At 41.5% G+C, this 13,665-nt stretch overlaps 1 protein-coding gene across 1 annotated transcript in view; it reads left to right on the forward strand.

Moving 5' to 3' along the window:
* Window positions 1-13,665, forward strand: part of LOC121534924 (parapinopsin-like) — a 92,732-nt gene that overhangs the window by 75,663 nt on the left and 3,404 nt on the right. The window contains exon 3 of the mRNA XM_041841548.2: window positions 1,142-1,375. Within this exon, the coding sequence (XP_041697482.1) occupies window positions 1,142-1,375 (234 nt within the window). The remainder of the gene's footprint in view (window positions 1-1,141; window positions 1,376-13,665) is intronic.

The following is a 13,665-nucleotide window of genomic DNA, read 5'->3' on the forward strand; positions in this document are numbered from 1 at the left end:
TTTGCAAAATGTACAATATTTTATGAAATTTCAAAACCTATGATATGTTACGAATTCTAGCTAGGTGGCTAATGTTAGCTAGCTCGCTAACGTTAGCTAGGCTAGGGCTTAGGAGTTAGGGTTAAGTTTAGGAGTTAGGTTAAAGGGTTAGGGGAAGGGTTAGCTAAAAGGGTTAAGGTTAGGGTTAGGTAAAGGGTTAGCTAAAAAGGTTAAGATTAGGGTTAGGGGACGGGTTAGCTAATATGCTAAGTAGTAACAGTAGTAAGTAGTGGAAAGTTGTTCCTGATGAGATTTGAACACGCAACCCTCCTTTCATTTTTGCCTTAAGTAACTATCTGTCTTATGTAACCATTCAAAACGTAACATATACTATATGTAGCTTCATGGATTTACGTACAGAATAATACAAAATGCTCTTAGACCAGGTTGGACTGAGAGTGAATCTCGCTGACATGAGAATAGTGATTAATGGCTGAAACCCGAAAGTTGTTTTATGTTTTAGTAATGTTTTTTGTTGTTGTTTGGGTGGAAACACTCCGATCCCCTAAATCATGTCAGCACTGCAGCCTTTTGAAACCGGGTTTCTGCTGAAGTGTCTGTCTCTGTGGCAACTTGAGTGACAGGGGATGATGGGCAGTCATCGGGGAAACAATGCAGACAGTCAAATATAAACAGCTCATGTTTGTGGAGAGCATGAGACCCAGAGGGCTTTTTGTGTGTGTGTTTCTAGGCCACGACAAGATGGGTGACATTTAGCCCTGATGTCTCAGTGTGCCTCCCAATGGAGATGCCAAGATTCTGACACTGTTTACATTTGGGGAAACATTTCAAGAAATTAGGACTCCTGTCACATGCCAGTAGCTAAACAGACAATGCACTTTGTCAGAGCATGCATGTCTGGGAAAAGTGGTCGATGGTGGGCCGCTCAATCTCATTCCTTTCGCTTTCTTTCTCTGATTCCACTCTGTCAGTGCAGTGTCTGAGGAGCAAGAGGGACATTCCAGAGGTTGCTCTCTCTCGCTCCCTGTCTTTCTCTTCCTCTGCTACCCCTTTTCCTCTGGACTCTTTCATCGACTGCACATTTCTTCCTCTAATCTCCTCCCTTGCATCTTCTCTACTTCCCTGCTTATTGCCTCCCAAGGTTAGCGGCATCAACAGAGCTATGAGCAGGAAGAGGGAGCACCGTGTTCTTGTCATGGTGGTCGCCATGGTGTTGGTGTACCTGATGTGCTGGATGCCCTACGGGGTCTTGGCCTTGCTGGCCACCTTCGGACGCCCCGGCCTGGTCACCCCTGAGGTCAGCATTGTGCCCTCGGTCTTGGCCAAGGCCAGCACGTTCATCAACCCCGTTATCTATATCTTCATGAACAAGCAGGTAAGATAGATAATCACGGTCATCACTGTCATAATGTAATAGTCATACTTACAAAATTCCCAGGTTTTCCGGGATTTCTGGAAAAACTGAGAATTATGGGAAATGTGATGGAATTGTGCAATCCTAGCCATGCTGTGTGTTACATCTTTGATGTATTTGTAACACAACACCACCGAGTCACCTACATTACATGACTGTCATAGTGTAACATTTGCCCTAGGTCAACTACATCTTCACAAACAGGTGAGAGAAACTTGGTCCTAATCATCCACACGAATTCGGCAGATAAGTTACAAAATAATGATCTAAAGTGGGTGAATCCTCACTACAGAAACAATGAGAAAAAAAAGAAAAGTGAGAGAAATAGGGTTCACTGGTAAACAGCTGTGAGCTGTAGGCGTCAACAAAAAATAACAATTCATATGCAGAAAATACCTCATCCCTACTGTAAAATATGGTGATGGATCTTTTATGTTATGGGGCTATTTTGCTTCCACTGGTCCTGGGGCCCTTGTTAAGGTCAACGGCATCATGAACTTTATCAAGTACCAGGACGTTTTAGCCAAAAACTTGTTTGCCTCTGCCAGGAGGTTGAAACTTGGCCAGTAGTGGATCTTCCAGCAAGACAATAACCCAAAGAAAAATCCACAAAGAAATGGTTAATTGATCACATAATCAACATTCTGTCTCGGACTGGAACCCCATTGAAAACCTGTGGTTTGAATTAAAGAGGGCATTCCATAAGCGCAGACGATAGATAACAAGGATCTGGAAAGATTATGTTTAGAGGAATGGTCTAAGATCCCTCCCAATGCGTTCTCCCATCTCATAAATCCATGTATAAATGGCACAGTTTTGTTATCCTCGCAAGGGGAGGGTGCATGAGTATTGAAAACAGGGGAGCCAATCATTTTGAGATGTAAATGACTTGTTCAACAAAATCTCTTTCTCTGGGCAATTGTATTAGTATAAAATACACTGAACAAAAATATAAACGCAACATGCAACAATTTCAAAGATTTTACTTAGTTACAGTTCATATAAAGAAAATCAGTCAATTTAAATAAATTCATTAGGCGCTAATCTATGGATTTCACATGATTGGGAATACAGATATACCTCTGTTGGTCACAGATTCCTTAAAAAAAAAGTAGGGGCGTGGATTAGAAAAACAGTCAGTATCTGGTGTGACCACCATTTTCCTCATGCAGTGCGACACATCTCCTTTGCATAGAGTTGATCAGGCTGTTGATTGTGGCCTGTGGAATGTTGTCCCACTCCTCCTCAATGGCTGTGTCAAGTTGCTGGATATTTACATTTTAGTCATTTAGCAGACGCTCTTATCCAGAGCGACTTACAGTTAGTGAGTGCATACATTCTTTTTTATACTGGCCCCCCGTGGGAATTGAACCCACAACCCTGGCGTTGCAAACGCCATGCTCTACTGAGCTACATCCCAGCCGGCCATTCCCTCCCCTACCCTGGAACGATGCTGGGCCAATTGTACGCCGCCCCATGGGTCTCCCGGTCGTGGCCGGCTACGACAGAGCCTGGATTTGAACCAGGATCTCTAGTAGCACAGCTAGCACTGCGATGCAGTGCCTTAGACCACTGCGCCAGTCGGGCGGTTGGCGGGAACTGGAACACGCTGTTGTACACGTTGATCCAGAGCATCCCAAATATGCTCAATGGGTGACATGTCTGGTGAGTATACAGGACATTTTCAGCTTCCAGGAATTGTGTACAGATCCTTGCGACATGAGGCCGTGCATTATCATGCTGAAACATTGTGTTCGTTGTCCGTACCTTATGCCTGCCCATACCATCACCCCACCGCCACCAAGGGGCACAAAGTTGACATCAGCAAACCGCTCGCCCACACGATGCCATACACGCTGTCAGCCATTTGCCCGGGACAGTTGAAACCGGGATTCATCCGTGAAGAGCACACTTCTCCAGCGTGCCAGTGGCCATCGAAGGTCGAAGTCGGTTACGACACCGAACTGCAGTCAGGTCAAGACCCTGGTGAGGACGACAAGCACGCAGATGAGCTTGCCTGAGATGGTTTCTGACAGTTTGTGCAGAAATTATTCGGTTGTGCAAACCCACAGTTTCATCAGCTGTCCGGGTGGCTGGTCTCAGACGATCCCGCAGGTGAAGAAGCCGGATGTGGAAGTCCCGGGTTGGCGTGGTTACACGTGGTCTGTGGTTGTGAGGCCGGTTGGACATACTGCCAAATTCTCTAAAATGACGTTGGAGGCGGCTTATGGAAGAGAAATTAACATTAAATTCTATGGCAACAGCTCTGGTGGACATTCCTGCAGTCAGCATGCCAATTGCACGCTCCCTCAAAACTTGAGACATCTGTGGCATTGTGTTGTGTGACAAATCTACACATTTTAGAGTGGCCTTTTATTGTCCACAGCACAAGGTGCACCTGTGTAATGATCATGCTGTTTAATCAGCTTCTTGATATGCCACACCTGTCAGGTGGATGGATAATCTTGGCAAAGGAGAAATACTCACTAACAGGGATGTAAACAAATGTGTGCAAAGAAATTGAGAGAAATAAGCTTTTTGTGCATATGGGAAATTTGTGGGATCTTTTATTTCAGCTCATGAAACATGGGACCAACACTTTACATGTTGCTTTTATATTTTTGTTCAGTATAATATAATTTTTACTTTTTTGAGCATACAATTTAGCTCAGTATTTGTATTATCTATGCACCCTCATCTTCCCCAAATACATTAACTTCTACTATTGTTACACAAAAATATGGTATAAGTTATTCAAATTTACTTAATACATTAGCCTTTTACTCATCAAGAAATAGTACATACAAACACCAGTACCTGGTTTCCCTTCCATATTGAAATCAAGAATAAATAAATAATAAATGAGAAATAAACCAGCTTACTGCTCTGCAATGTCACATGAAATGAAGCTAGATTGGGCCAATTTCTATTGTAGATTCTCAAATTAAAATAAAAACAAAAGTTGGTTCTGGAAGTATTGTGATGGTGATTATTAGGTTGCATAAACATGATTTGTGCTTCCCGCCCACAATTTTGGCCTAAATAAGGAGGACAGGCAGGCTGCCTCGGACTGGGGAGACAAACAGGCTCGCTTGAGCCTACTGCCTGAGGTTCATAGAAACAATCCTTCTCTAAATCTGAGCCTACTAGAAACTAGATGTTTTAAGGTTTATAATACTACCTAAGAGCCCAATATAACCATATACCAATAACTACTCTTTTGAGAAATGCGCATTGCCATTTGAAAAAACATCATTTTCTATATAATTCTTATTCGTGCTAATTAATTTACCATGTTACATTTGACTTTACTCTTTTAAATGTTCCAAGTTAGCCTTGCTAAACTTTTTTTCCCTCCACAAACCAAGCCTTCGGAGGACCGGGCCAAACCAAAAGCATAATTAGCGGGGGGGGGGGGTCCAATCATAAAACGAGGAAATGAGTAGCACTGTGTGGTGTAAAAGACACAGAAAGCCAGTAGCTGCCTGACGCTTTACGGTGGGAAAATAATTTCCTATTAATATATTATTGAGGAGGTCAAATTGACCTGTCTCTAATATTGGGGGGGTCATCATCCCCGTCCCCCTAAAAGTTAAGCGCTTGACTGTGAGACATGGTCATTGACTTACTGTACTCCTCACATGTCATCTAGTCAATGCTCATCATTTTTATGTAAAGATGTCTCCATTTATATCTTAGGCCATGTCTGCTGATGAATTTCATCTATGATGTTGAACCTTCATCAGAGCGTTGACGGTCCGTTACTGTATATCCTCATAAGGTCAAAAAGAAATGGCTGATCTTTACCAACTTGTGAAACTTCCTGCACCTTCAGCATCTGGTGTGGGACAGAATAATTAACAACCCACCTAGTGCTCGTCCACTATTTCTGATAAGATCGCTCTAATCAAATGTATTGGCATCACTTAGGCTACACTTTCATGTGATGTTATCTGATTGGTTGTGTTCCATTATTAGTTTGTCAAACTGACTCAAATTATCAGCTGGTCTTACTGTGGCCATAGTGCATGAAGAAGGTAAAAAATAGGGTATTTCTCTGAATGCAGCTGTTGTTAGAGACTTTATTATACCCAGAAACACCAAGACAGTGCCAACTTAGAGGAGGGAAACTTCTGTAACTCAATCACAAGTACTGCCACATTGTACTCTGTGTGTGCATGTATTCGTCTTGTTAGTATGCTGTTTTGGCCAGTGATACTCTTTCGGCCATAATAAAGGGGTATTGAACAGGGGTCAGGACAAGGAAGTAAACTGTCATGCAGAGAGTTGCTTCAGTATAGCTAAACCCCTGGAGTTGCCTCTAGTGGAGAGCATATTGTTGCCAACCTATCAAAGAGATTGATCAAATATCCACAAAAATAGATAAATAATTGATTAGGAGCCTGACAAAGACCTTTATGAATGAATCATCCACAAATACCAAAATAATTGATCAGGTATAGACCCTGGTACATATTATGATATATCTTCCTCCGCTCCCTTGTTTGTGTTATTGTTATCAAATGTATTCCCCTCACGGACAGATAAAACAGAGTGTATTTTTGGTTGAATTATTCTGAAGGTTTTATTTTTGGTAGGTTTGATTCTTCTGAAATAAAAGTTCAGACATGAATGTCTTTTTTTGTGTTTGTTGGACAACGAATAACACAGTTTCCAAAGTAAAGATTATTCAAAAGAGTATTGTTTTGCAGGTGATAAAAAAAAAAAAATCCCTTAAGGGATGTAAAACTTTGCCATTCTGTCTTATTAATGGCCTTGGGGCGTCTTGGTGTCCCTTTCAGAGTAATTAATTGCGGTAAAGCCTCGTTTACATGCATTTGCTTTTCGTCTGTCTTAATGATGAAGGGCTGGATCGAGGCTGCATTAATTCTGAGTGTGATTAATCACATCTCTTTTTACTGACGTGTTCAGATTCACACTGTTTCACGCAGTCATCTCTTTTCATCAAAGGGGTCAGAATAAGTGACAAGTAAAGCACTGTCAGTGTGTTTCAGTGTGTGTAAAACACTGAGACATTGGCTGTTTATCGTGTAGCGCAGGAGATGGGAGAATCCCAGGGCGGGATGACAGAACACATTGTCGACGCTGTCTAGTGGACACAGGCATGTCATGAGTTTTAACTGGAAACACAATACATTGTTTAAACTTTGTTTAGTGAACTAGAGCATGTCATCTTGTAGGAGACTCATAAATTAAAGAAAACCTCAATATAACTTGAAGTATTCAGTAAACTAATATGGCTAACACAATTGTAATCCTTTTATCCACAGCTCAAAGGCAAATGGATGTCCTATTTGTAAGTCGCTCTGGATAAGAGCGTCTGCTAAATGACGTAAATGTAAATGTAATGTTCAGGTGATAATCTAAAATAAGTTTATGATATCAGTAATATGTAGGCGCAAGGTAGCCCAGAGGTCAGAGAGCCGAGCCAGAAACAAGAGAATTGCCAATTCGAATCCCAGGTCAGATGAGAAAAATCTGGTGGGAAGTGAGCTGACCACCAGAGGGTTGGTATCAGTATCCTAGCTGCCATCTTCAGCCTTTGTGCCCTTGAGCAAGGCACTTAACTGCTCACTGGGCGCAGTGTGTGTGTATGAGTGTGTTAGTGATGGGCATTCCTGAGTCTTTTCGGTGAGCCGGTTCATTTGGCTCCATTCATGTAAAAGAGCCGGCTCATTTGGCTCCCAAAGTCATGCCCACCTTTCATCATGGGGGAACATGGCTCCCAAACGGCTCTTTGTTCAAAATGCTTAAAAATGCTAATCTCCAATGTAAAGCCCAAAAGGTAGGCTACCATTATGTCAGAACGTGAAATGCGTGTTCAAGTACATTTTTAACTGGCCAAATTATTAGATGACCTGCAAAAAATGTTGTTGTTTTTTACGCTCTGAAAAGATCAGCATGGACCAGATTGACGAGCTCTCCCCACTATTTATTGCTTCTGTAGTGAGGATTCACCCACTTTAGATGATGATTTTGTAACTTATCTGCAGAAAAACTTTGTTTTGAGCTGAAAAAGCAGTAGTAGCAGTATGCAAATCAGGGAGCCAAATGAACAGCTCTTTCACCGATGCGATTCGGTTCCCGACATTCGCCAAAAAGATCCATTCAAAAAAATCACTAGTGTGTGTGTGTGTATTGAGTGGTTGGGTGTAAAACAATAAAAAAGAAATGTCTTCTTCTTGTAATACCAATAGCGCTTATACCTGTATGGTGGCCTTGAGGGGCAAAAGTGACCATAAGACAGCGTTTCCCAAACTCGGTCCTTGGACCCCAAGGGGTTCACATTTTGGTTTTTGCCCTAGCACTACACAGCTGATTCAAATAATGAACTCATCATCAAGCTTTGAATCAGCTGTGCACCCCTTGGGTCCCCAGGACCAAGTTTGGGAAACGCTGCCATAAAATATGAGAGAGAGAGAAACCTTGACTTCTTGGAAAACTATTTCCTACCAGTCCAGCATTATGTGTATCAAGTGCAACATTTACTCAGCAGTAAAACACTAGTGTTCCGAGTTGAATACCCTCTATGTCTTCACTGAAGGTGTATTTCTCACAAGTTTGATATTAATGCAAGATATATTTAGATATAATGGTATGTGATGACAGTACGAATGCTCCACTGTCCCTTCCTGGCACTTCAATTATACATTCTCCTCCCTTGTGTATCCCACCAATGGCTGACCTTTCAGGAAGATTTGAGCCCACTCATCAACTTATCGGAGACACGAATGTCCTGTATGTCATTTTCAGTCTTCAATTCCTCCCAGCCCGTTACTATGGAGACTGTGAGTTGAGGCGAGTTGAAGACTAAAAATGCTGTACAGATACAAGTAGCGGCATGGGTTTGTCCCACTGAAGACCCATGGTAACAATCGTCAGAGAAGACAGATCATGGCCCTCTAGACGGGGGTATGGCACTGTGCATATTGTGAGTACAATTTTCTGCTTCTCTCCCTCTCAGTACAGTGGAGGTAGCCATGGATGTTGCAGATGGGTATTGTTAAAATTGCTATAAAAACAAGCATAGGCTGAGAGGAAAAGATAGGGACAAATAAACCATCAACTACACCATGAAGTTGATTTAAAGCACCGCTCATTCCCCAATTGAGTCCAGATAACTGTTACATATAAAGTTAACCGGAGACTGAAGGATGTGTACTCTGTCCTAATCAAAGTTCAGTAGTGAGACCCTGGAGGGCTACAAACTGTCAGCTGTCCCTTGAGAACAACAAGCGTTCATGCTTGAATGTAGAGGGCAATGTGCAATGTTGCGGCTACTAAGCCCCCCCCACTTGTCTCACCTTGTGTATTCAGACCTTTTATCCAAATGATGACTTTAATTAAACACTTAAGTGCTGAGGCTCATTGAAAAGAAAAGCAGCCGACTCTGCATCTCTGCTGCCCCTGAGGAGCATTGAAAGGCATTACATTAAAGGCCTAATGAATGTGTAGATGGTACATGTAATGTCAAATATGTGTTCACAAAATATGTGCTCACTGGCTTAGAGCTTGGGTTTATTATCAACTGCAAATGTATGACCCCATTTAGAAACAACCCTTTGCTTGTACCCCAAACCCCCATAGGCACATGTGTAGATCTGAGACAACTGATGTTAGAATTATGGCAAACAGTCCAGCAAGTTTATCAGAGGAAAAGATGGCGCTACGTACAGTGCCTTCAGAAAGTATTCACACCCCTTGACTTTCTCCAAATGTTGTTGTATTACAGCCTGCATTTAACATGTATTAAATTGAGATTTTGTATTACTGGCCTACACACAATACCCCACATCATGTTAATAATGTTTATTTTTTACAAATTAATAAAAAATGAAAGGCTAAATGTCTTGAGTCAATAAGTATTCAACCACTGTTATGGCAAGTCTAAATAAGTTCAGGTGTACACATTTGTTTAACAAGTCACATTATAAGTTGCATGGACTCACTCTAGTGTTTAACATGATATTTAATGACTACCTCATCTCTGTACCCCACACATACAATTATCTGTAAGGTCCCTCAGTCGAGCAGTGCATTTCAAACTCAGATTCAACCACAAAGACTAGGGAGGTTTTCCAATGCCTCGCAAAGAAGGGCACCTATTGGTAGATGAAAAAAAAAAAGCAGACGTTGAATATTCCTTTGAGCATGGTAAAGTTATTCATGACATTGAATGTTCCTGAGTGGCATAGTTACAGTTTTGACTTAAATCGGCACAGAAATCTATGGCAAGACATGAAAATGTCTGTCTTGCAATGATCGACAACTAACTTGACAGAGCTTAAATAATTTAAAAAATAATGTGCAAATATTGTACAATCCAGGTGTGCAAAGCTCTTAGAGACTTATCAAGAAAGACTCACTGCTGTAATCGCTGCCAAAGGTGATTGTAACATGTATTGACTTAGGGGTGTGATATTTCAATGCATTTGCAAACATTTCTAAAAACATGTTTTCACTTTGTCATTATGGGGTATTGTGTGTAGATGGGTGAGAAAAAATCACTTTCATCTATTTAGAATTCAGGCTGTAACACAACAAAATGTGGAATAAGTCAAGGGGTAAGAATACTTGAAGGCAGTGCATATATTGTTTGTATCTATTCAATTCTTTCAGAGCTACAAAACTGCCTAGGGGGTTGGGACTTGCAGCAACGTGTCTGTGACTGTACAGTATACTCATATTTAACACACACAGTAATGCATAAAGTACTAAGATACATGCACAAACATACCGGAATACACAAACACACACACACACACACACACACACACACACACACACACACACACACACACACACACACACACACACACACACACACACACACACACACACACACACACGCACACACACACACACACACACACACACACACACTGTAAAACCATAATACATGTGTAAATTCTAAATGAAATTGTCATTCTGTTCACATGCTCCATGTGAGAATGCTTTCTCTAGGTAGAATTTACATGTTTATTTTGCACTCCACGGTTGGAAAATAATTCACAACATTCGGGGAGTTTATTCATTCAAATTAAGTTGCATGAGGTGTCAAATTAAGTGGTGGGTTGACTACTGTAGCTTAAAAAGAAAGCTCCAGGTATCACTCTTAGCTGATATTGTTTAACTCATTTAAACACAGGCGTCAAGACTATTTTAAAATCAAAATGAAAATACAGTCTCTAGGCCTAGGGTACAAACGTGAATCCGTGAAATGTCTTTATCTTCACTCTTGCAAGCACACTTAGCAAGCCTAATCCTTTTCTGTGAGGAACACAGTCACCTTCCTGCACATTCTAAACTCTACTTAAAAAAAAAAAAACACATTTGAGGCACAGGGTAGAATACTGACACAAGGCATCTTATTGCAGTTGGCTGACCAAATAACCACCAAAACCACCAAGTCAGATTGACCTGCATTTAAAGCTGGAATCCTTAATGGTGAAACTGCCACGTCCATTTGTGATATTACAACAACAAAGAAGTTATTGCAAAACATGAACACAAATGTTTCCCTCTGACATCATTGCACACGCGCGATAGAAAAGCACAATATGACGCTCCTCATCTCGGCAACAAAAACAATAACAACGTGGTGCTGTTTCCCCCAACTGTGGATTCCATCTTTATATAAAGAAAAAGAAAAATGAACTACTAAAAATAGGGCGTTTTCACACATAGTTCTGAGCTATATTTCGAATCAGCGTTAGATAATTTGTACATTGAATTTTTTTCATTTGGTCGGGTTGGTTTCACATTGCCAAATGTCAAACGAACTAAAATGCCTAAACAAAACCATGTGTTAATGCAAGTCATTTGTTTAAATCCATCAATGATTATCAAGAAGCAACATGCGGGAGGAATCAGCGCAATAGCCGCTCTAATTGCGACGTGAATAGCCTATATTCAGTAGCCTATATCCCCGGTATAGCCCCCGTCTCCCCTAATCTGCATCCGATGCGCTCATGAATGCGCTGCTACTCACATAATGTTTCAGATATGGCAAGTTATGGTACTCAGTGCATTTCATCAAATGCTTGTAGTCAAACAACCAATAATACTGTGCCTCTGGTTCTTTTCCTGTGTTTGGTCCAGACTGCTTTCTCACTGCCTTCTCAACTGCAGCGAACCGCACCATGGTAGGAAGACCATCCTTTTTGAGCGAACCATGGTGCATTGTTCAGTGCGCTCCAGAGTGCGGATAGAGTGTTCCCACCAGTCCAAACTAACCGAACTAAGGGGGAAACACGCCAGAGTTCAGGAAAAACGCTATAGCGTGCTTTACATTTAAAGGTAATTTTCAATTGAGCCTACAGCATTTACCTTCAATGCGATCTCTGTGAAGGCGGTAACATTAACTTTAAAAGCTGCATTGTCGGCCCGGGCGCCTGCAAGCTGACTTCGGTCGCCAGCTGGATGGTGTTTCCTCCGACACATTGGTGCGGCTGGCTTCCGGGTTAAGCGAGCAGTGTCTCAAGAAGCAGTGCGGCTTGGCAGGGTCGTGTTTCGGAGGACGCATGGCTCTCGACCTTCGCCTCTCCCGAGTTTGTAGGGGAGTTGCAGCGATGGGACAAGACTGTAACTACCAATTGGATATCACGAAATTGGGGAGGAAAAGGGGTAAAAGTAAAAAAAAATAAAAAAAATAAAGCTGCATTGTCGACTAGACCGCACAGATTGAATCCTGGCCTTATATCAACCTTTGTGTTTGCAGCGCTAGCCTCGGCACTCACTAACTCCTCTACCCCTCTTCGTGACATCTAGGTTGTATGTTTTCATCCAGACATCTACAGTGAGGGAAAAAAGTATTTGATCCCCTGCTGATTTTGTACGTTTGCCCACTGACAAAGACATGATCAGGAGTGGAACAAAATCCCTCCTGAGATGTGTGCAAACCTGGTGGCCAACTACAAGAAACGTCTGAACTCTGTGATTGCCAACAAGGGTTTTGCCACCAAGTACTAAGTCATGTTTTGCAGAGGGGTCAAATACTTATTTCACTCATTAAAATGCAAATCAATTTATAACATTTTTGACATGCGTTTTTCTGGATTTTGTTGTTGTTATTATGTCTCTCACTGTTCAAATAAACCTACCATTTCTTTGTCAGTGGGCAAACGTACAAAATCAGCAGGGGATCAAATACTTTTTTTCCCCTCACTGTAGATCCAGCTTCACTGTACTGAACATGACCAGAACAGTCAAAGTCCATGAAAAACTCTCAAACTTCCTGGTCATAGACCCGCTTTTGTAGTTTCCATATTTCACCCATATATGACCTTATGCTGTGTCTCCTGCTGTACTTCCCGTCTCACTTATCTATCTATCCTCTCAGCGCCTCAGTAGGGTTTGTGTTTTGACAGCTGACAAAATCAAGGGATGCTCAACAAGATCATAGAGGTTCTATGCTTTATACAACTCATGCCAGTCTTCAGTCTCTCCAATATGACATTATGAAATGGGGATTGTGTTTACTTTGCCAATGCACTTACTGTGGGTCAACAAAAGGTGGATCTGTGTTACTGTATTTTTGTTTTGTCTGGATGTTCTTTTCGTTTGTCTTTGTGTATTCCCTCTGAAGAGACAGCAGTGCCGTAGGACACTTATTTTTTACGTCTCTTGAGGAAATGTAGTAGACTATAAGTATACATGAAACATGCAGAGTATACTAAGTACACTACGTTTTCTCAAGGGAGGTGACATCAGAGCCCTTAAGATGACGGTATGGAACGGGAGGGTTGTTAAAGTTCAGCCTGGGCCGTAGGCCTTTTCTACCAAGGTCTCTGTCTCCATCTGTATGTGTGTATGCCTGGAATAAAAATGAACCAAATACCCTCATTGCATTGTTATGCTTTCAAAACTGGATCTGAAGTTTTTAAATAATTCACTGTGTCGGTCTGTCTCCAACAAGCGCTAAATTAAATATCTGCGCTTTGAGCTCTTGACTTTGAGCTCTGTTGACTTTGGAGTGAAAAGTGATATCAGTGTGAAGCACAGCACCTGGGGTTTCCTGATCAGTTTGTGGGTTTTAAATATGGATGGCATGTTCATGCAGAATTCCTTCTGCAAAAACTGCAAAGAAAATATCTGCTGCAGGTAGCTCCTGGCTTTCCTTTTCTGATATGTTTTCCGATATGTTTACATAATATTGTCGTATAACTTTTACAAACACTTTATAAAATCATATAAGTATATACAAGTTACTTTGTTGGTGGATTAAAGGA

Source organism: Coregonus clupeaformis, chromosome 21, assembly GCF_020615455.1.
Source record: "Coregonus clupeaformis isolate EN_2021a chromosome 21, ASM2061545v1, whole genome shotgun sequence".
Taxonomy (NCBI): domain Eukaryota; kingdom Metazoa; phylum Chordata; class Actinopteri; order Salmoniformes; family Salmonidae; genus Coregonus; species Coregonus clupeaformis.